Below are 24,640 nucleotides of genomic sequence, written 5' to 3'. Positions count from 1 at the left end.
AAACTTACACTTTGTATACGTCTACTACTTATCGGTATACACAAAGGTAAACTTACACTTTGTATAAGTCTACTACTTATCGGTATTCACAAAGGTAAACTTACACTTTGTATAAGTCTACTACTTATCAGTATTTACAAAGGTAAACTTACACTTTTGTATAAGTCTACTACTTATCGGTATACATAAAGGTAAACTTACACTTTTGTATAAGTCTACTACTTATCGGTATACACAAAGGTAAACTTACACTTTTGTATAAGTCTACTACTTATCGGTATACACAAAGGTAAACTTACACTTTGTATACGTCTACTACTTATCGGTATACACAAAGGTAAACTTACACTTTGTATAAGTCTACTACTTATCGGTATTCACAAAGGTAAACTTACACTTTGTATACGTCTACTACTTATCGGTATACACAAAGGTAAACTTACACTTTGTATAAGTCTACTACTTATCAGTATTTACAAAGGTAAATTTACACTTTGTATAAGTCTACTACTTATCAGTATTTACAAAGGTAAACCTACACTTTTGTATAAGTCTACTACTTATCGGTATACACAAAGGTAAACTTACACTTTTGTATAAGTCTACTACTTATCGGAATACACAAAGGTAAACTTACACTTTTGTATAAGTCTACTACTTAACGGTATTCACACAGGTAAACTTACACTTTGTATACGTCTACTACTTATCAGTATACACAAAGGTAAACTTACGCTTTGTATAAGTCTACTACTTATCAGTATTTACAAAGGTAAACTTACACTTTGTATAAGTCTACTACTTATCAGTATTTACAAAGGTAAACTTACACTTTTGTATAAGTCTACTACTTATCGGTATACACAAAGGTAAACTTACACTTTTGTATAAGTCTACTACTTATCGGTATACACAAAGGTAAACTTACACTTTTGCATAAGTCTACTACTTATCGGTATTCACAAAGGTAAACTTACACTTTGTATAAGTCTACTACTTATCGGTATTCACAAAGGTAAACTTACACTTTTGTATAAGTCTACTACTTATCGGTATACACAAAGGTAAACGTACACTTTTATATAAGTCTACTACTTATCGGTATACACAAAGGTAAACGTACACTTTGTATACGTCTACAAGTTATCGGTATTCACAAAGGTAAAGTTAGACCAAAAGTCTAAATTTACTACTTTGCAGTATACACATAGGTAAGTTACTATTAGTAAAATTAGACTTTTGGTGTAACTTTACCTTTGTGATAACATTATAAGCTATACTAGGCATGAGGCAATATTTTGTGCATGAGTGTTTGTTATATATACTCTGTTGCACCTAAAACTCACTTACAGAGAGGGAATAATTCATAAACAAGAAAAGAACTGAGAAAAACCCTAAATCGAGAGAGCCTTGTCAGAATTTAAGTCTCTAAGATTCTTATGCAGAAACCTCATCACCAGAGACCCCTACACATTAACTATTACAGAAGCAAAGATCCCTTAGAGTCATCAAACTCTGCATCCGTTGAACACAAACCCCCAAAGTTTAATAAAAGTCCCAAGTGCAGTGACACCAGGACAATCAGTACACATCAGGGCAGCCCACCCAATTGTCCTCTATATTAAAATAGGATAGGATAGGATTGACATTTATAGAGCGCACGAATGCCGAGGCGTCTTTGTGCTAGGGTGAAAGAGAGAGAGGACCAGTGTCCGCAGAAACCGGCACCATAAGCCCTGGGGAGCAGCCATGTTTTTATTAGCTTCCTAAACACTGTCCTGTTTGGTTGGAGTCTCACTGTGATAGGTAGTTGGTTCCACAGCCTAACCACACAGTGAGATAAACTCTTACCACCACATCTGGCTCTACGAACTTTCGTGGCACAGATGAGACCAGAATTAGCTGATCTAAGACTTCAAGTGGGAGCGTACCAGTGGAAGATTATTCGGAGGTCAGCAGCCCCTCCGCCATAAAATGTCTTATGAACCAGACATAAGGCCTTGAATTCTAGACGTTGCTGTATTGGAAGCCAATGCAGTGACTTAATGGCATCAGATGTAGGGTGACCTTTAGGAATATTCAATAGTAGCCACGCCGCAGCATTTTGTATCAACTGTAATTTAGTCTTCTGTGCCTTTGCAATGCCTATGAATAGAGCATTATAGTAGTCTAGACAGGATAAGACTAAGGCCACTACTACTGTTTTCCTTAACTTGTGCAGAATAAAAGGAAACACCTTCCTGAGTAGCTTCGGAATATAAAACAAGTGGAGGTTACACAATTGATCTGGGCCGAAAAACCCAGTTGCTCATCAACTATGATCCCCAAGTTCTTAACTTTAGAGGATGGTGTTGGACATGTGCCAGCCTCTGTCGGCCACCAGGTGGGGTCCCACAGGGATGGACCGCAACCAAACTCCACCACCTCCATCTTATCCATGTTTATTTTCAGATAATTGTTGCTCATGATGTGAGTCAGACATGCATGGAAACTCGCAGACGCAGACGCCACCTGATGTTATACAGAGATGATATTCTGATTGTGTTCTGCGTAAGACAAAAACGAGAACCCAAGCTGTCTGATGAGACTGGCGAATGTGGTGACATAGATGTTGAACAGAGTCGGAGACAGTGCCGATCCCTGTGGGACTCCGCAAGGCAGAAGGAATGTTTGAGACTGTACACTTTCCCAGTGCCAAGTCTGTTCCCTATCCTCTAAAAAAGACGATAGGAGGGACAGAGCCACCTCCCCAATCCCCACTGCATTCAGCCGCCGGACTAACACTGTGCGCTTCACGGTGTCAAATGCAGCCGATAGGTCAAGGAGGATGAGGATCGCTCTACCCCCCATCCACCTGTCTCCGAATATCTTCTGTTGCCATGACTAACGCAGTCTCTGTCGAATGACCTGACCGAAATCCATGCTGACTTGAATCCAGCAGGTTGTTGGTGTCTAAATAGGTCGGCAGCTCCTGATTTATTGACCTCTCAAGGATTCTGGCTGCAATCGGCAGACAAGAGATAGGTCGATAATTCTTAGCCTCCAGGGGATCAACCTGGGTTTTTTAAGAATTGGTCTGATGCAGGCTTTTTTCCAGACTGGCGGATAAATCCCAGATACCATCACTTGATTTAAGATGGGAGTTAAGTGTCTGCTAATAGCCCAAGACACCATATGCTTGACAGTAGGTGGACACGGATCCCTTGGAGATCCTGACTTAGTAGATAGCAGGAGTTTATTTACTTCCGCAGGAGACAGTGTGCTGAACGTGTTAGACAGTGGTGCGTCTCTTCCTCTATTATGATAGTTTGACCATTGTTGTTTGCCTGCCTGTAATTCCGAAGGTCATCATAGATCATTTGGATCTTAGTTTGAAAACAATTTGCAATTTTAGTGCATAAAGAGGGGTCTTGATTGAATCGTGTGTTCTGACGTGGTCTTGATAGCACTTAAATATTTTTCAAAAGTTCCTTAGTGAAGTTGCTGGCGTTCTCTATTTTTTTTTAATAGTAAATCTTTTTTGCTTGTATAATAGCTTCTTTATACAATTGTAAAGCTCTATTATAAGATATCTTATGCTCCCTACTATATTCAGTTCTCCATACACGTTCTGTGTTCCTGCATGTAACTTTCAACTTTTTCAACTCCGTACCGTACCATGGCGATGACGCCTGCGCTCTTCTTAGTTTAATGACTTTCTCAGGGGCCACTCTGTTTACTGCCATGGCTATCCAGGTTTTAAACTGGCAGGCCGCCTCATTGTTATCCGGATCCTGTATAGGCGGACGGCTGTTTAGGGCTTGCTCTAATTCAGCCCCTTGGATTTTATTCCAGTGTCTAATTTTAATGCTGGCTGGCTTATTTATATCAGACTGGACAGATGGTGAAAACTGAATATTGAAATAGATCGCCGAGTGATCAGTCCATGGGAGGGAAGCCGTGTTAGTGGGTGTAACATCAAAATTAGTGGCAAAAATGCCATCAAGTGTATGGCCTGCAGAATGTGTGAGACCCACCACCTTTTGTTGAAAACCATAACCGGCTAGATTATCAAGCATCCGACTAGTATCCGAGCTGCTGTTGAGTTCCAAATGATAGTTAAAATCCCCCAAAATAATGAGTGAATTGGAATCTATACACGATTCTAGCAAAATCTGTAGTGCCTGAGAGAAAGGGGTTCTAGGGCCCGGCGGCCCATAAAGAAGCATTCCATGTAGGGTGGAGAGGTTGTCCTGCTTGCCTTACCATGACATCCTTCATCACCGCCAGGAGGTCACACAGAATCTGTTCCTTCTCAATCTTCACTTTCACGTTGCCTGTGAGTAGACCTGGGCACAGAGGAGAGAGCGCTGATTAAAATGAGGACAGTACTGTCGCTACAAACCCACAGCACAGAGGACCTATGAGGAAGTGCCTTCAGGGAGATGCATTTAACAATTAAACACAGAGGTGAACAAGCCTTTCTTTTTTAGTTCAGTCTAGTTTATTAATTTTGTAAATAACATACAGACAGTACAACAAATAGTACAATAAAGGTACCAAATAAGAACATGAAAATTATCATCATCCATAACATTATAACAGGTACATTTAATATAAAATCTTATAAAATCTATGACAAAAAATGAAAAGGGACAGGAAAGAAATACTCATACAAATGATATTAATAGTCATAAAATAGAACTACTAATAAATAGAATCCTTACAAAATTATCTATAACAAACTTAACTAATAGAAAATACCATTTAAGTAGATAAATAATTGTCAAGAGGTTTCCAGAATAAATGGAAAGAATTACAATTGTGATTCACACCATTCAAGGATACACGAGCTCCTCTTCTAGTAAAAATAACCCATGACCACCAAACATGAACAGATAGTAATGAAATGTCTTTCCAACATGAGGTAATGGTTTTTAAGGCTGCTGATAGCTAGAAATTAAAAAGTGTACCTTCTAAGTCAATTAATTTATGAGAAAGAACAACAGATTTAGAAATTACCAGTTTGAACGATAAATCATCATGAATATTAAATATTTTTTTATGACATCCCAGACTTCAGTCCAAAATTTAAAAATAGAAGGACAATCCAAATTCATATGTTTTCATGAACCAGTATGTAAATTGCAATGCCAACAAGTTGAAGTCGTTAAAAGATTAGCTTTAAATAATTTCAGTGGAAACCATAAGCAATTATATAAAATATATGAGTTTGTTTGATGAAGTGAAACAGGTAACCATCCTGAAATGCTATTAAGCCAAATAGTTTTCCAGTTTTCGTAAGATAAAGATAAAGAAAGCTCATTCTTCCAAAATGTCTTTAGCGTATCCAAATTGTTACCTTTAAATGTGATAATTTTTTTATACAACAGTTAAACAGCATGCGGCAAAGTAGAAAGAGTTTTAATATAAATTGATAAATCTGATTCAGCACTAGAAGGAATACAATTAGGAAATTAGTCTAAAATAGAAGTACATAACAATTCATATTAGGGTATATCCGAGGAAGGTCAATTAAATTGCACTTGTCAAACATCAGAAGAAATTAAAGCATTGTTATTATAAATATGTTTTATGCAAAAAATACCAGTCTTAATCCAAAAATGCCAATATTGAACATTTTTAGTAAGTTTTATGCTTGAGTTATACCATAATGACATATCTTCAGTAATGGAGATAGGTGATTGAAAAAATAAATCAAAATCGTATAAAATAAACTTAGTGGATTTCAAAATGACAGGTTTATTAAAAAATATTGATTTATTGGACATTATTAACAAAGAAGTTAAGGGAAACGGATTTATTAAACTCTTTTCTATAGAAAGCCATATAGGGGGATTAATCAAATGAGAATGATAAAACAAATGAGAACTTTGCTTTAATATCAAAGCTATGTGGTAACCAAGAAAATCTGGTACACCAAATCCTCCATTCCATTTAGGCAATTGTAACTTTTTGTAACTAATACGAGGTGCCTTATTGCTCCAAAGAAACTTAGAAGAAGTCGGTCTATATCTTTATAAAACTTCATAGGAAATTGAGCTGGGATCATGGACGGGGGAGTAGAAAATGTTTGGTGCTAAGGTCATCTTTATGGATTCCAATTTACCCCACCATGAAAGGTGAAGTGAGGACCATTTAGATATTTTATCCTTGATATAATGTAAAATAGACTTACAATTTAAAGATATTGTAGTTTTTATAGAAGATGAAAATAAAATACCTATTTATTTAAGCTTTACTCTTTGCCAAATTATATCTTTCATGAGTAACATATCTGGGTTACAATTAATATTAATAGGAAAGAACTCTGTTTTATTAGTATTTAACTTGTAACCAGAAAGCATGGAATATGATGAAATAATCTCAAATAAAGGAGGGAGTGAGGAAATAGAATTACTAATAAATAAAAGTACATCATCTGCATATGCTAACGTTTTAACATTACCCCTTTAATATTAATACCATTGATATTGTTGCAGTTCCTAATTGAAACAAGTAAAGGTTTAATTACAAGAAAAAGGAACAGGGGAAGGAGACAACCTTGCCTGGTACCTCTGAAAAGAGAAAACTGGTTTAAGTTTTGGCCAATAATAAACAAGCGAGCAATAGGACTAGAATAAAGAGCAAACATCCTACAAATAAATATGTCACCAAAATTAAATGCAAATAAAGTACGAAACAAAAACTGCCAATGAACTTTTCGAAGGTTTTTCAGCATTTAATGCGAACACTCCTACTGGTATAGGTAAATTGGACCCTTGTTCAATAACATGCAATAATGTTCTGGTATTTTTAGCCGAATAGCTATTCTTCATAAACCCAGATTGATCTGGATGAATGATACAGTCTAAAACCGAGGTCAATCTAGTAGTAAGTATTTTAGCATAGAACTTACAATCTTGATTTAATAAAGAAATAGGACGGTAATTTGAAACAAGTGAAGTGTCCTTATTAGGTTTAGGTATTGCAACAGTTAATGCTTCAGTGAAAGAACCAGTAATTGTGCCTATGGAACTAAAAAAGGTAAATAATTGATATAAATGAGAAATAAGTTGTGATTGGAATTCCTTGTAAAATTCTGCTGGAATGCCATCAGGTCTTGGGGATTTTTTTGGTTTAAGAGATTTAATAGCTAATTGAATTTCATCTTCAGTGATGGGCAGATAAAGTTTACGTTTAGTTAAAGGGGAAATTTTGGGTAATGCACATCTAGATAAGAAGGTATCAATTAAATAAGAATCATCAAAATTAGGTTTATTATATAGAGTAGTATAAAAATGTAGGAAGTCACTAACAATTTCGTGTTGTGAGATGGCAATTTTTCCCATTGGGACCATGAATGGAATTTATTAGGGATTTATCTTTTTTAACACATAGATGATTAGCCAAAAGCTGTCCCGATCTATTAGCATTGAGACAAAATTTGGTTTTAGATTTGGAGCTAAATACCAGCTCTTTTGCTAAGAATGGAATTAAATTCATATCTAAGTTTTTGTAATTTCAACCTGTACTGTGGATCATTAGACGTAATAAACAGCCTTTCAAATTTTGCAATTTGTTTGTCTAGTTGATTAATTCGTAAATTAAAAATCTTGTTTTCATGTGCCATGAGAAAAATGGAGATACCCCTAATATAAGCTTTAAAAGCGTCCCATCTATTCGCCATGGATGTAGAACCATCTGGATTATGATGAAAATAATCATGAATAGCGGCTAATACTTTCAATTTATTTCGTTCATTTAGGACAATATCAGCATTCATTCTCCATCTAGATTGTGATTTAAAATTAGTGTTAAACTGCAAAACAAAAGATATTAAAGCATGATCCGATATATCAATATTACTAAAGGTAGGATTAACCACAGAATTAATTAATTGTCTGGAAATTAGCACATAATCAAGTCTAGAGTGACAATTATGTGGATTGGAGAAAAAAGGTAAACATTTTTTCCGTGGGAAAATGAAGTCTCCAAATATCAAACAATTTTGTAGTTTTAAGGAAAGTTTTGAAAGCAAAAAAAACTTTTGGAGGGCGAAATTTAGTGAGAGACGTTCTATCCAATAAAGGGTCAAAAATAAGATTGAAATCACCACCCACTATGAGAAGAACATTACCCAACTTGAGTACTTCAGTATTTAAATTAGACCAAAACAGAGGATCATCAGCAGTTGGGCCATAATCATTAATTAAAAACAAAATAGATTCATACATTTTAATTCTAACCATAACATATCTACTTTCTAAATCCGATGATTTACTTAAAATTTGACAATGTAATCTTTTAGCTAAAATAATAGCGACACCATTTTTCCTACCCTTGGCCGGATATTAGACAATAGTATCGACCAACTTTTTTTTCATGTAGTCTAATATTTTATCTTTAATATGGGTTTCCTGAATAAAATAAATATCCGCTTTACAACATCCTAAATAATCTAAAATCTTTGTACGTTTTACCGGATGTCTCAAACCTTTGACATTTAAAGAGGTAATTTTAACATTATGAACATTTGCCATAATAAAATAGAGAGAAAATAGAAAGAGCTTAGAAGAGGAGAAAAAGCTGAAGAACAGTGTAAAAATCGTTAGTTCTAAAATATTGCGTAAGGAAAGGAGGGAAAAGAAAAAAGACGAACAGCCATAAAAAAGACGACCACAAATAAACACTTATGACATAATTGAAACGGACACGCCCTTTACAAGCATGACCAACCGTTGGAGCCCATATTGAAGGAAACATTGAAATGAATCAGAAATACATATTAATAAAATATTCAAGTAGCAGAATCATGCGTATCCATAGAATGCTGTGAGTGTTGTTCCAAGAATAGCTTTAAATCTTCTGGGCTTTGAAAGGACTTTGAAAGGCTATCTTTCCAAATTCGCATTGTTGAGGGGTCAAATAGGCCATATTTAAAACCAAGACTTCTCAATTGAGGACGCATGTCAGAGAATTCCTTACGAATCTTAACAGTCTCTTTAGCAAAGTCTTGGTGAATGAAGATCTTATTGCCATTAACCATTAAGGATGGTATTTGAGGAGGAGGAGCTACGCTTGCAACCAAGATGGCCGCGTGAGCTCCCGGCTCCACCGACCTCCGTTTTCAGTCGGATGATCCTGGCACATATCCTGATTTTACGCCCGACCTCCGTGTGGATGAATAGTTGCAGAGCTTGAAGGTGCATTCCCAAGAATTTTATCGGCCTGATTGACGGAGTTATACCGTGGTCTAATTCCCGGCCTAGTCCAGCTTGGGAGCCGGGGCCTCCAGTACTGGCCCTGCCGGGTTTCAGTTGAACAACATCGGCCGTGGGACTCGACATGGGTCCGGTCCCCCGAAGTGAAGGTTATCCTTGTCCGCTAATGATGGCGGTCGGTTGGTCTGATTAACATTGTACGAGTGGCGACTGGACACGTTGGAGGCTGTGGGCGGGGGTCCCCGTCCTGGAGTCTCGGTTTGCCGTCCCCCGGGATTCGGTGGATTGGGGTCCTAGCTCGCAGTAGCGGAATACAGATTGCTGTAGTTTCATCGTTAAGTCGCCCTCCACAACTGTCCGCTCCGCTCTCGCTTGTTCTCCCGGAGATACCCGGGTCTCCGGGGAAGAGACCATGTTTGTAACTGAAGGTGTGGAGACGGGCCAGATGAAATATGAGCCGTCGCTAAAGACCGTTCTGGCCGCCATCTGCGCACTACACTCGCATGTGGACGCCATTGTCTGCAAAATGATCACGGGCTCAGCTGAAACGGGGCGAGTGGGACCGGACTCAGATTCATTGCATGGCCCAGCACGAGCTAAGTTTTCCATGGTGTACATTGAGACGGAGGTTGGAGGCACCGAGCAGAAGGACGTAATGACGCCCGTGGTCAGTGCGCAGCCACACACATGCGAACTTGGAACTTCGAATCGATCGCTACAACCGATACTGCTGTCGTCTGAAGTGGAACCGCCTGTTTCCCCACACCCGGGGACCCTGAGAAGCGACCTGCGGTTTGCACCTTTGTTTTTTTCCCCCCGAACATTCTTACTAAGTCTGCGGAGGAAATATCATCGTGAAGTGGAGTTGGTGAGGGAAAATATGAGTGTGGTTGGGGTTCTCAAAGACCTACTATTTTTGATTTATTCCGGATTGAACTTTTTTGAACTCTTTTCAAAATTTGGTTCTCCTGAGAATATGGTGGTTCTACCAGATGGAGTTCGCAAGCAAGATCGTAAGGGCCAAGGGTGAGATTGACTGTTTCGACCTGACATTATGACTTCAATGTGCACGGGATTTGCTACCATACTGTTTGTGGGAGGTTGGGTGGTGCCTATAACTTCCCCTATTTGTTTTGCCTTTGTATCCTTAAGAATTTTTTTGACTGTACTGTACCGGTTGTTTCCTTAGGACGGGGGGAGGGGAGTCCGGGAGCCTGTATGACAATTTCCTCCTCCATTTTACTACTTTTAGTATTAGTTAGTCGGGGCGACAGGCATACTGCTAGTTGGGGTTAGGCGATAGCCATATGCAGGGGTGCAGGGTGGGGGGAGGGGTTTATTGTATTGTTTTGTTTTCGTTTTATGTCTTTGAATCCTGTTCAAATCCTGACAATGGGTGCCTTCCTAAATGGTTATCCTGTTCGGTGGGCGGACGGGCCCTGGGGGTCGTAGTGTTTACACGGTTTCTTACAATGCATGGCCTTTTAATTGCTGCGAGCTGGGTGCGGTCGTCGCTTGATCCACTGCTCGTCTTACTAATTTCCCCTGTCACTCGAAAGTGCCTCAAACACGATGATCCTGGTACCTATGGGTGGTGGACTTTTGAACAATGTCGGTTTGACCGGATTTAAACTTATTGCATTTTATACATGTCACCTGGGCTTGTGAAGCGATTCTGCAGAGGCGACAGGGACCACCGCCCCTGTTCCCAAACAACCCCCGCGGGGAATAACACCCGTCACGGATTGGATGGATCCAGGGATGGGGGCCAATTAAGCAAGACGAGTGGCCTTGGTGGATGGGACGTAGGGTAGGGTATTGGCACAGCTGAGGGAATAAGAGAAGACCAGGTTAGGACGTGGTACTACTCCTGCAGCAGAACACCCCACAACACACATGCAGGAAGGAGCCCCTGGCTCCGGTACTTACCAAGACACACTTGTGCAGAGCCAAGGAAGAGGTCAGCAACTTAGCGTCCAGGTGCCTTGGTGCCTTGGAGTAGAAATGAAAGAAAGCGCTCCTGCGCAAGAACCACCAAGTACAAACAAACAGTAAGAAGGCGCTCCTGCGCGTAAGTGACCAATACTAGGACTACAGGGTAAGCGCTATAGCGCGGCCCAGTGCATGTTTCAGCAACGCTCCTGCGCCACATGCATTAGTTCAGCAGTGTTCCTACGCTTCACGCGTCAGGTCACTAGCAGTAGCGCCCCTGCGCAACTGCCAAAAGCAAAGGAAAAAACAAGCAAAGACTGTCACAGCGCTCCTGCGCTTACTAACAGAGAATGCAACAGCGCACCTGCGCCACTGCCTTATCAAGGGCAACTCAAGGAAAGAGAAGCAGCAGCGCTCCTGCGCGGCTGCCAGGGAAAGGGTTAATCCTGGTCCCAATGAAAAACGGAACACAGCGTTCTTAGCGCTCAGCAACCAGTGCAAGCGGCAATGAAACCCCGCAAGGCAGTCTGAGCACTAGGGGCTCGGGGAAGCACAGGCAAGCGCACCACACGCTGTAGAGAAACAAGCGGCAAAAAAAGAGGTCATGTAACGCATGCAGGCTCTGGGAAGGCGTTACCGTGACTCATCGTGCAGTGTAACCTCCAGGGGTCAAGAAGGGCAGGACCAATCCTCCGCCGTCTGCTGGGCTCCGTGCACAAATCTGGAATCAGAAGCACCGATCCGGCGGTGCTTCACGCCTTTATGCGTAGTCCCCCGGAAGTGATAGCATTGGCCGGAGGACTAGACCGGGACACCACTTCCGGCCGGAAGTGAGTATTCCCGACGCCTGTATGTGTGTTGTGGCGCCCTGAACAGCGGAAAGCCGCCACATGACAGTACCCCCCCACAAAACAGAACCCCCACCCGGGAGTCAGAAAGGGGAAGCAGGGGGCGGGCTCAGGGGGTGACTCGGACCAGAATAGGGGCATGACGAACATGGGGCAGAGATTCCCAGGACCGTTCCTCAGGACCGTACCCCATCCAGTCTATCAGGTAAAACAACCGCCCCCTAGTACGGCGTGAACCCAGAATGGCTCTGACCTCATACTCCACATGGTCCGCCACTACCACCGGAGAAGGAGGAGAGGGGATTGCACAATCAGGATGAACCGCATGCAGAAGAGATACATGGAAGATCGGGTGTATCTTCATATGAGCCGGGAGCGACAGTCTCATGGCCACGGGGTTGATCACCTTCTCAACAGCAAAAGGACCCACGAACCGAGGCAGCACCTTCTTGGGACCATGCACGTTGAGGTGCCGAATGGAGAGCCATACCATGTCGCCGACGCGATACACGGGTTCTTTCTGCCTGTGAGCGTCCGCGTGTTCTTTGTAGGAGTCTTTTGCTTTGGCCAGCTCGAACCGGGGCTGTTGCCAGAGTTGACACAGTGTTTTATGACAAGCCCGTACCGTTTGTAATATACAATAGAAAAACGCCAATGCTGCCATTAACACTTAACCACAAATTTCTACTACTCACAATCGACTGAAACATAAAGTGAGGGGGTCTGATTCTCTTGAATGAATCTATAGTTTTATTCACTTTTCACTTCTATTTGATTATTTGTTCAATTTTTTAACAAAACATTTTTTTTAAATTCAAAAACAACATGTACCATACAATATTTGAAAAACATTCTGTACATTAAAACACTCCCCTTTCCAACACACACTGCCACTCATTTGTGAATCACTATCAAACACTCTCTCACACACTCAACATTATAACATTAATATTTACAATTGTTCAAAATCCACTGTTTTCAATGACGCCATAGGTTTGTATTTGACACCTATTTATAATTCTTTTTACAGCAAACACATGTATTGAATAATGTCCTTATGGCATGACAAACAAAAAGGTCTACGCGTTTCGAACTCTTTTCAGTATCGAGTTCTCATCAGGACCAAACTGTGGAGTGAAAAAGTGGGAGACCTTCGTTAGAAATATGTTCTAAACCATACTAAAAACTACTGTGTGGCTCACCATCCACTTGTTGCACATCTTACCTCACTTTTTGCAACAATTCAATTTGTCATCAAGATCACGGCGCCGGACCACCTAAACAACATTAAAGCACACCGCTCAGCTCAACTGTTCACAATATTGTAAGTCTGACATATGAGATCTAACGCACAGATTGTCACTCACCACTGTGTCTTGGTATATATCACATGTCCCTGTAATTAAATGATACGGAAAATCAATTTTCACACCCCTTTTAATAACATAGGCCAGTCTAGAGAGTCATTCTTTCCTCATTTCTTACCTATTATAATTCTTATTGTCTTTAGTGTTGGAGAATTATCTCAATGTTGTCCCTGTAATGATAAGGCCATATTTGTTACGATATATTCTTTAAACTCTATTTGTAAATCGCCATGTGTGTCTGTGTGTATTTACCTTAAATTGGGGAGGCCATTGCGGGGAGCCGACTCAGAGTCCTGAAACGACAAATCATGAATTGAATGCCAGTCAGGTCCGCGCCCTAACGCTCGAAAGTTTTTCATCTGAGATCAATCTGACAGCGTTTCTTAGCTTTGATATTATTCTTTACCTTGATTTTGGGCTGTCATCACCAAACGTCGGCTCCTGGGGTTCTGTGTAGACGCGACCGATCGTGCTACTAGCTATGCGTTTGTTCGTCCTGTATATTGCACTTCCGGGTATCGCCATCTATGGGTGTGACGTGTTTTTGCTACCTAACGGCGGCGCCATCTTACAGTGGGTTTTGATTGCGTGATTCTATATTGAAGGCTAGGAATTTGGGTGGTGATAATCAGATTTTACCATATATTCAGAAACAATATTAGGGAGCCCGTGACATCTTTAGTCATTTACATGTGTGCTATTATGATAGTTTGTACATTTCTGAAATCTCATTCAATCCTTCCATTGCCGAATTGAATCTCACTATCATCATTGCCTCATAACGCGATAATTTCGCCTCGAGGTCCCCTCCTCTCCTGTCCTGTTCAACCTTGGCTATTACAGTCCAACGTAAATCGGTTTCTGTATGGTTTTTTAATTGCCAATGTTGTACCAATGGTGCATTGGGTACCTTCCGTTTAATTCTTGATCTGTGTTGTTGGATTCGCAGCCTGATCTCTTGGTTGGTTTTCCCAACATACAATAAATTGCATGGACATGTTATACCGTAAATTACATAGCGTGACTAACAGTTAGTAAATGTTTCGTGTCTCCACGAGATTGTCTTATGTTTAAAGATACTCCCTTCTTCTGTGGTCGCACAACAATTACAACTTCCACATTTGCGATGACCCTGGATTGGTGGCAGGCCAAGCATGGTTCTCAAAGTAACCTGTTCATTTGTGGGCATAGATGCTCTCACCAATTTATTTGCTATGCTAGCTTCTTTCCGAAAAGCAAATAGAGGAACTTTTTCAAATTCCTCATTTAGATTCTTAATTAGATGCCAGTTACTCTTGATTACTTTTTTAACATATTTGAATTGGGGCAGTATGTGCTGACTAGAACCATCCGGTCCATTTTTTGTTTGCTCTTCTTTTTTAAAAGACACTCCCGTGGTGTCCACCACGCTCTTTTCATACTTCGTTTTAGTAATTTTTTAGGATAACCACGTTCCATCAGGTTTGCAGTCAATTTCTCTGAGTGTTTCATAAATTCGTCCTTTTGTTGGCAATTTCTCCGAATACGTAGAAATTGCCCATAAGGAAGGTTTTCCTTGAGGCTTCGGGGATGATTGCTTGAAAAATGTAATGATCTGTTCCGATCGGTGTCCTTTTTGTATAAGGTGGTGATTAACCCACCTTCCTCTGATGGATAAATTTCGACATCCAGAAACGGCATTCGGGTCTTTGAATGATTCAAGCTGAATTTTATCTCTTGAGTTCTATTGTTCAGCCAGTTGTGGAAATTCATTAGTTCTTCTTCTGGACCTGTCCATACAAAGAAGACATCGTCGATAAAACAATTCCAGTTTTTTATCCATTGGATGAACGGGTTATGTGCATAAATTAATTTCTCTTCATAAGAGGACATGTACAGTATCGCTAATTCTGGGGCAAAGGGACAGCCCATTGCCACGCCCCCTACTTGGAAATAAAAATCTCCATCGAAGTTGAAATAGTTGCGTTTCAACGCAAACGTGGCAAGTTGGATGATGAAATCAGTTGGTATCTTTTGTCTCTTGTCTCTTGTGTCCAGTATCTGTATCAAAATTTCTAGCCCTTCATCCTGTGGTATTTGTGTATATAAAGATGTTATGTCCATCGTTACCATCCAGTGGTTGTTGTTTTCAAATTCTATATCACTCAATTTGTTGATGAAATCCATCGTGTCTCTGATATATGATTTCACGTTGGGTAAAAAAGGCTTCAAGAAAAAATCCACAAATTTGGATATTGGCTCCATCAATGACTCACATCCTGAAACTATAGGACGTCCTGGCGGTGTTCTTTCATTTTTATGGACTTTAGGCAGGATGTAAAATAAAGGAATTCTGGGATGTTTGATCTTTAAGTATTCCGTTTCTTTTTTACCAAGGAAGCCTAGTTGAAATGCCTCATCTACAATTGAGTATAGTTCATTTTTTAGGTCCGATGTGGGGTCTTTGTTGATTTTGCGATAGCAATTTATATCATTCAGTTGGTTTTTTACCTCTTCCATGTACAGTTGGCGGTCCCAAACCACAATAGACCCGCCCTTATCAGCTTGTTTGATAATTACTGATGTGTCATAACCCGTTCATCCAGTGGATAAAAAACTGGAATCGTTTTATCGACGATGTCTTCTTTGTATGGACAGGTCCAGAAGAAGAACTAATGAATTTCCACAACTGGCTGAACAATAGAACTCAAGAGATAAAATTCAGCTTGAATCATTCAAAGACCCGAATGCCGTTTCTGGATGTCGAAATTTATCCATCAGAGGAAGGTGGGTTAATCACCACCTTATACAAAAAGGACACCGATCGGAACAGATCATTACATTTTTCAAGCAATCATCCCCGGAGCCTCAAGGAAAACCTTCCTTACGGGCAATTTCTACCTATTCGGAGAAATTGCCAACAAAAGGACGAATTTATGAAACACTCAGAGAAATTGACTGCAAACCTGATGGAACGTGGTTATCCTAAAAAATTACTAAAACGAAGTATGAAAAGAGCGTGGTGGACACCACGGGAGTGTCTTTTAAAAAAGAAGAGCAAACAAAAAATGGACTGGATGGTTCTAGTCAGCACATACTGCCCCAATTCAAATATGTTAAAAAAAGTAATCAAGAGTAACTGGCATCTAATTAAGAATCTAAATGACGAATTTGAAAAAGTTCCTCTATTTGCTTTTCGGAAAGAAGCTAGCATAGCAAATAAATTGGTGAGAGCATCTATGCCCACAAATGAACAGGTTACTTTGAGAACCATGCTTGGCCTGCCACCAATCCAGGGTCATCGCAAATGTGGAAGTTGTAATTGTTGTGCGACCACAGAAGAAGGGAGTATCTTTAAACATAAGACAATCTCGTGGAGACACGAAACATTTACTAACTGTAAGTCACGCTATGTAACTTACGGTATAACATGTCCATGCAATTTATTGTATGTTGGGAAAACCAACCAAGAGATCAGGCTGCGAATCCAACAACACATATCAAGAATTAAACGGAAGGTACCCATTGCACCATTGGTACAACATTGGCAATTAAAAAACCATACAGAAACCGATTTACGTTGGACTGTAATAGCCAAGGTTGAACAGGACAGGAGAGGAGGGGACCTCGAGGCGAAATTATCGCGTTATGAGGCAATGATGATAGTGAGATTCAATTCGGCAATGGAAGGATTGAATGAGATTTCAGAAATGTACAAACTATCATGATAGCACACATGTAAATGACTAAAGATTTCACGGGCTCCCTAATATTGTTTCTGAATATATGGTAAAATCTGATTATCACCACCCAAATTCCTAGCCTTCAATATAGAATCACGCAATCAAAACCCACTGTAAGATGGCGCCGCCGTTAGGTAGCAAAAACACGTCACACCCATAGATGGCGATACCCGGAAATGCAATATACAGGACGAACAAACGCATAGCTAGTAGCACGATCGGTCGCGTCTACACAGAACCCCAGGAGCCGACGTTTGGTGATGACAGCCCAAAATCAAGGTAAAGAATAATATCAAAGCTAAGAAACGCTGTCGGATTGATCTCAGATGAAAAACTTTTGAGCGTTAGGGCGCGGACCTGACTGGCATTCAATTCATGATTTGTCGTTTCAGGACTCTGAGTCGGCTCCCCGCAATGGCCTCCCCAATTTAAGGTAAATACACACAGACACACATGGCGATTTACAAATAGAGTTTAAAGAATATATCGTAACAAATATGGCCTTATCATTACAGGGACAACATTGAGATAATTCTCCAACACTAAAGACAATAAGAATTATAATAGGTAAGAAATGAGGAAAGAATGACTCTCTAGACTGGCCTATGTTATTAAAAGGGGTGTGAAAATTGATTTTCCGTATCATTTAATTACAGGGACATGTGATATATACCAAGACACAGTGGTGAGTGACAATCTGTGCGTTAGATCTCATATGTCAGACTTACAATATTGTGAACAGTTGAGCTGAGCGGTGTGCTTTAATGTTGTTTAGGTGGTCCGGCGCCGTGATCTTGATGACAAATTGAATTGTTGCAAAAAGTGAGGTAAGATGTGCAACAAGTGGATGTTGAGCCACACAGTAGTTTTTAGTATGGTTTAGAACATATTTCTAACGAAGGTCTCCCACTTTTTCACTCCACAGTGTGGTCCAGATGAGAACTCGATACTGAAAAGAGTTCGAAACGCGTAGACCTTTTTGTTTGTCATGCCATAAGGACATTATTCAATACATGAGTTTGCTGTAAAAAGAATTATAAATAGGTGTCAAATACAAACCTATGGCATCATTGAAAACAGTGGATTTCGAACAATTGTAAATATTAATGTTATAATGTTGAGTGTGTGAGAGAGTGTTTGATAGTGATTCACAAATGAGTGGCAGTGTGAGTGTTGGAAAGGGGAGTGTTTTAATGTACAGAATGTTTTTCAAATATTGTATGGTACATGTTGTTTTTGAATTTAAAAAAATGTTTTGTTAAAAAATTGAACAAATAATCAAATAGAAGTGAAAAGTGAATAAAACTATAGATTCATTCAAGAGAATCAGACCCCCTCACTTTATGTTTCAGTCAATTGTGAGTAGTAGAAATTTGTGGTTAAGTGTTAATGGCAGCATTGGCGTTTTTCTATTGTATATTACATGAGGCTGTGGCTTGGCCTTGCTGCTTGGGAGCCCGTACCAGTGGTGTTTTTTTGCAAGCCCGTACCGTAGGCAAGGGGCTATCCGCTGGAACGTCCATCGCCGAGGTGCGGGGGTGTTTTCCTTGGAGGCAGAAAAAGGGGGACATGCCAATGGCCGAATGCTTGCTGTTATTATACGCGTACTCCGCCATCCACAGCACCTCAGACCATTCCTTCTCAAACATGAGCAACAAACAGCGCAGGTATTGCTCCATGGTGTGGTTGGTCCTTTCCGCTTGACCGTCTGTCTGGGGGTGGTAGGCGGAAGAGAGACGAACGTCCATCTCCATGATTCTGCACACTGCTCTCCAGAAACGGGACACGAATTGCGACCCCCGGTCCGTTATCACCACCTCAGGAATGCCATGGAGGCGAACCACGTTGTGCACGAACACCAAAGCCAGTTCTGCCACGGTGGGTACTTTGGGCAGAGGCACGAAATGAGCCATCTTGGAGAGGTGGTCCACCGCGGTGAGCACTGTGGTATGGCCGGTTTTGGTCAGTGGCATCTCTACCACGAAATCCATGGAAATAGTGTGCAAAGGATACGGTGGTACCGGGACGGGATGTAGATGGCCCACAGGGGTTTCCGACCTGTTCTTGCCTTGTAGGCATATGGCACAACGGGAGACGTGTTTTTTTGTGTCGGTTTCTACGGTTGGCCACCAGAACTGTCTCTGCACTAGTTCAAGTGTTTTGTGGTATCCCGGATGACCAGAGAGAACATGGTCGTGACACATTCTTATCACTCGTTGCTGATAGAGCTCTCCAGAGAGGTACAACTTGTTTCCTTTGACCAGAATCTGTTCTCACGGACCACACCTTTGTGTCCTTTCTCTAGGGCTGCTGGATCTATTCCGTCCGTGTCCTTTCGTAACTGGGTCATGAATTCTGAGGAGGTCACTACGTCCTGGAAGTGTTGGTCCGGGATGATGGGAACTGGTTCAGTGGTTTCGGCGGCATCCTCGGACTCATCCAACCGTGAGAGTGCATGTGCCTTGGCGTTGTCCTTACCGGGTCGTATGTGATGGTGAAATTGTATTCATTAAAGAACAGGGTCCATCGTAACTGTCGGGCGGTAAGTGTGCGTGCTGAGCGTAAGAACTGTAAGTTCCTGTGATCTGTGTATATGGTGACCATGTGTTTTGCGTCCTTCAGGTAATGACGCCATTCTTCGAACACCGTCTTGATTGCCAGGAGCTCCCTATCCGACACCGTGTAGTTCCTTTCTGCAGGCTGAAGTTTTTTGGAGTAAAAGGCCACTGGATGTAGCCGTCCGGTGTTGCCGTCCCTCTTTGATAACACGCCTCCCAAGGCGTCCTTTGAGGCGTCTGCCTCTACCACAAAAGGCTGATCGGCGTCTGGATGTATAAGTACTGGGGCTGTGGTGAACCGTCTCTTCAGTTCCCGGAATGCATTGTCTGCTTTTTGGTCCCAACAAAAGCGCTGTCCCTTGCGCAACAAGCGTGAGATAGGTGCCACCATTCCGGAGAATCAAGAGATGAAGTGGCAATAGTAGTTGGCAAACCCCAAGAACCGCTGCACCCCTTTCACGGAGTCTGGAGTGGGCCAAAGAAGGATGGCCTCTACTTTCTTGTTGTCCATCTGTATTCCTGCTGGAGTGATGATATGTCCCAGGAACTTCACGGCGGTAACGTGGAAAACGCTTTTCTCCAGTTTTACGTACAGTCGATGTTTTCCCAGCTGTCGTAGAACCGAACGCACGTGCTGTACGTGTTCGGTGATGGTTTGTGAGAAAATCAGGATATCGTCTATGTATACGATACAGAAGACATTGGGGAACTCCCTCAATACTTCATCGATGAAGTACTGGAATGCTGCGGGGGCGTTGCAGAGTCCGAAAGGCATGACCTGGTACTCAAACAGGCCGAATTTGGTCCGGAAAGCGGTCTTCCATTCGTCACCCTTCCGGACCCTGACCAGATGGTAGGCATCCCGCAGATCTAGTTTGGTATAAATGGAGGCGTTCTTGACTTGATCCAGGAGGTTGGAGATGAGCGGGAGCGGGTATCGTTTTTTAACCGTAATGGTGTTCATCGCCCTGAAGTCGATGCAAGTCCTCAGGTCCCCTTCCTTCTTTGACACGAAGAAAAGGGGAGATGACACCGGGGACCTGGAATAGCGGATGAACTCATTGTCCAAGTTTTCATCTAGATAGGAGCGTAGGTGGACGTTCTCCTTTTCGGTAAGGGAATAGATCCTGCTACAGGGCAACGTAGAGCCGGGTATAAGATCGATCCGACAATCGAAAGAACGATGCGGTGGTAAGGTGTTGGCTCCTTTTTTATTGAACACTTCTGCCAGATCCTGATAGTCCTCAGGTACTTCGGCTTGGGATACCATTCCCATGCCTTGTACCGGTAATGATCGAGCTTGTATGGAACGGATACCATGTAGGTTGTCCTCCTAGTAACAGGTGCTACAGCAGTGTTCGGAATCCAGACAGATAACCCGAGAAACCCAGTCGACTCGGGGATTGTGGTTTACCAGCCATGGTAGGCCCAGAATGACTTTGAACTGTGGTGCGTCTATGACGTCAAAGCTGATGGATTCGGCATGGTTGTTCGTGAAGCACATGGTCATGGCTTCGGTCTGATGCCTAATGAGACCGGATGTCAGGTCCGTTCCATCAACCGCCTTTACCGTTTCTGGTTGTTTTTTAGGCACCGTGCTCATTCCCAGGGTTTGAGATAGGCTGTGTCAATGAAATTGCCGGTGGCTCCGGAATCAAGCATAGCGATTACCACCCAAGCGTCGCCTGTTTGGTTCCGCAGGGTCACTTCCATGCCTATGTGGTGGTTGCCATCGAAGACTGCAGGGATCGCTGTAGTGCAGGAAGAAAAACCCAGAGGACGGACCCCCGTGTCTACTGGGTTTTCTCGTTTCCCGTCTTGTTTCCTTTGTTGATGGGCAAGGCAAAGGGCCGTTTGTTCCGTGTGCGGTTTTGTTTTTCCGGGCACTCCCTGACGAAGTGACCACTCTTACCGCAATATAGGCACTGGTTTTGCTTCCTCCTTCTTTCTCTCTCTTGGCTGGTTAGGGCCCCTCTGATGCCTCCTATCTGCATTGGTTCCGGGGTGTCGCTTGGCGGAGAAGCTTCCTCTTTACCTTTTTCGGAGGTCTTCTCCGCGAAAGGGAGTAAACGGTTGTCGCTGTTTTTCCCTTTTTCTGTTTTCCTCTCTTGCAACCGGAAGTTCATCTTGACCACCATGTCGATAAACGGCCCTATCATGTCTGGAGGGTCGGGGTGTTGGGCTATAATGTCCTTTAGGTCATCCCGCAACCCTCGGTAAAATACTGACACCTTTTTGTCCTCCGGCCAATGCGCCTCGATGACTAGTCGGCTGAAGGTCGTGATATAGTGGAGAAGGTCACTGTTACCTTGCCTCAATCCGAGTAACTGGTTGTCTGCGGCTTGTACAAACGTGTGACGGGCGAACATCCGTCGCATGGTCTCTTTGAACGTTGGCAAGTGGTTTAGCATGGGGTCATCATTTTCTACCAGCGAGATGGACCACTGCGCGGCGTCCCCGCCCATGTATGACAGTATGAATGCCACCTTTGATGCATCGTCAGGAAATGCAGATGTTCTGGCCATGAAATGCAGATGGCATTGGTGGATAAAGACGCCATACTTGGTGCAGTCGCCATAGAAGCGTTCGGGTGGAGCCAGCTGCACCAGGTGGGGCGTGACGACTTGGATAGCCGTGTCCTGACCGGTGGCAGAGGAGGACCCCCCAAAGATGAACGTAGGCGGTCTAAGCAACCCCTCTTGTCTGGCTCTGGGACTAGGAGTGGTTCCCCAAGGGTTGGTGATACCAGCCGCCACTTGGCCCTGTAGGGCCGTCATATCATGGCGTAAACTGAGGTTCTCTGCCTGCATGGCTGCCAGCAAGGCTGCTAGTCCTGCAGGGTTACCTCCGGTTCTCCCATGTCGTCTGGGCAGAATGTATCAACGTGGGCTTCTGATTCTGTCAGGCGCCCCACACGACTCACCTGGGCTTGTGATGCGATTCTGCAGAGACGACAGGGACCACCGCCCCTGTTCCCAAACAACCCCCGCGGGGAATAACACCCATCACGGATTGAATGGATCCAGGGATGGGGGCCAATTAAGCAAGAGGAGTGGCCTTGGTGGATGGGACGTAGGGTAGGGTCTTGGCACAGCTGAGGGAATAAGAGAAGACCAGGTTAGGACGTGGTACTACTCCTGCAGCAGAACACCCCACAACACACATGCAGGAAGGAGCCCCTGGCTCCGGTACTTACCAAGACACACTTGTGCAGAGCCAAGGAAGAGGTCAGCAACGTAGCGTCCAGGTGCCTTGGTGCCTTGGAGTAGAAATGAAAGAAAGCGCTCCTGCGCAAGAACCACCAAGTACAAACAAACAGTAAGAAGGTGCTCCTGCGCGTAAGTGACCAATACTAGGACTCCAGGGTAAGCGCTACAGCGCGGCCCAGTGCATGTTTGAGCAACGCTCCTGCGCCACACGCATTAGTTCAGCAGTGTTCCTACGCTTCACGCGTCAGGTCACTAGCAGTAGCGCTCCTGCGCAACTGCCAAAAGCAAAGGAAAAAACAAGCAAAGACTGTCACAGCGCTCCTGCGCTTACTAAACAGAGAATGCAACAGCGCACCTGCGCCACTGCCTTAACAAGGGCAAGTCAAGGAAAGAGAAGCAGCAGCACTCCTGCGCGGCTGCCAGGGAAAGGGTTAATCCTGGTCCCAATGAAAAACAGAACACAGCGTTCTTAGCGCTCAGCAACCGGTGCAAGCGGCAATGAAAGCCTGCAAGGCAGTCTGAGCACTAGGGGCTCGGGGAAGCACAGGCCAGCGCACCACACGCTGTAGAGAAACAAGCGGCAAGAAAAAAGTCACGTAACGCATGCAGGCTCGGGGAAGGCGTTACCGTGACTCGTCGTGCAGTGGAACCTCCAGGGGTCAAGAAGGGCAGAACCAATCCTCTGCCGTCTGCTGGGCTCCATGCACAACTCTGGAATCAGAAGCACCGATCCGGCGGTGCTTCACGCTTTTATGCATAGTCCCCCCGGAAGTGATAGCATTGGCCGGAGGACTAGACAGTATTCCCGACGCCTGTATGTGTGTTGTGGCGCCCGGAACGGCGGAAAGCCGCCACATGACAATAAAGCTGCACTCCAATATTATTTTATGCTTTAGCCTATGCCTTGGGGATTACCCGTCTATTTATCGCCAAATGTATGTGTACCTGCAGTTTGTTCCGTCAAGTAAGACACCTGTTGTTGATTTTTCCTGTGTTCTTAATTAATAAAAAGAAATATAAAAAAAAGGATGGTATTTCACGTGCTGCTTTTCGTATCATGACCAAATGATGGTGGTGCAAAACCTTAATAATCATTTGCCTTGGCTTAGTGTGACAAGGGATACGATGTGATGGAATCCTATGCGCTTTATCAATTTCAAAGGTCTCCGTGAATTTAATGTTTAACCAACCATGTATCAAATTTTCTAGAAATAGTCTACAAATAGCGCCTTCAACATCCTCAGGTAGATTAAAAATACGCAAATTGGATTGCCTATTACGATTTTCCATGTCCAGGAGAAGAGTATACATAGGCACAATTTTTTCCACAAGTGGGGTGAAAGCATCAAGTTTAATTTTGTTATCTTGTATTTTAATGGAATGATCTGAAACTTTCATCGACATGCTAGCCATATCCTTATGTAGGCGTTTAATCTCTGACGCAATAGTATCAGTGTTGGCACGCAATGCATGAAGCTCATTAAGAATTAATGCCAATGAGGGTTCACTAGATTCCCCCACTTTAGATTTTGCAGTAGACAGAGAAACTTGCTGTTTCCTTTCGTTATTAGGATTCTGTGTGTTTTTATTCTCCATTGTCGCAAAATAAAGAATGTGAAGAAATAAATGTGAAGAATAAAGAAGTACCGTGCAAACAGAAACAGATGCTGCAATAATAAAGCAGGTGCAGCAGCTAATTTAGGCTGTGGGAGTGGTAAGGCCAAAGCCAGGCCCTTTCCTAAACACTGGCTCCACCCTCCTGACAGGAACTTTGGGCAGTTCAACGAGGCAGTACCAGGAG

General features: G+C 42.7%; 1 protein-coding gene across 1 annotated transcript in view; it reads right to left on the bottom strand.

Moving 5' to 3' along the window:
- LOC144821697 (uncharacterized) overlaps positions 1 to 24,640 on the bottom strand; it is a 108,542-nt gene that overhangs the window by 69,750 nt on the left and 14,152 nt on the right. Inside the window, exon 3 of the mRNA XM_078678915.1 lies at positions 4,246 to 4,328. Within this exon, the coding sequence (XP_078535041.1) occupies positions 4,246 to 4,328 (83 nt within the window). The remainder of the gene's footprint in view (positions 1 to 4,245; positions 4,329 to 24,640) is intronic.

This window comes from Lissotriton helveticus, chromosome 2_2 (assembly GCF_964261635.1).
Source record: "Lissotriton helveticus chromosome 2_2, aLisHel1.1, whole genome shotgun sequence".
NCBI lineage: Eukaryota > Metazoa > Chordata > Amphibia > Caudata > Salamandridae > Lissotriton > Lissotriton helveticus.
Note: the sequence above shows the minus strand (reverse complement) of the source record. Positions and strands in the feature narration are given on the sequence as shown.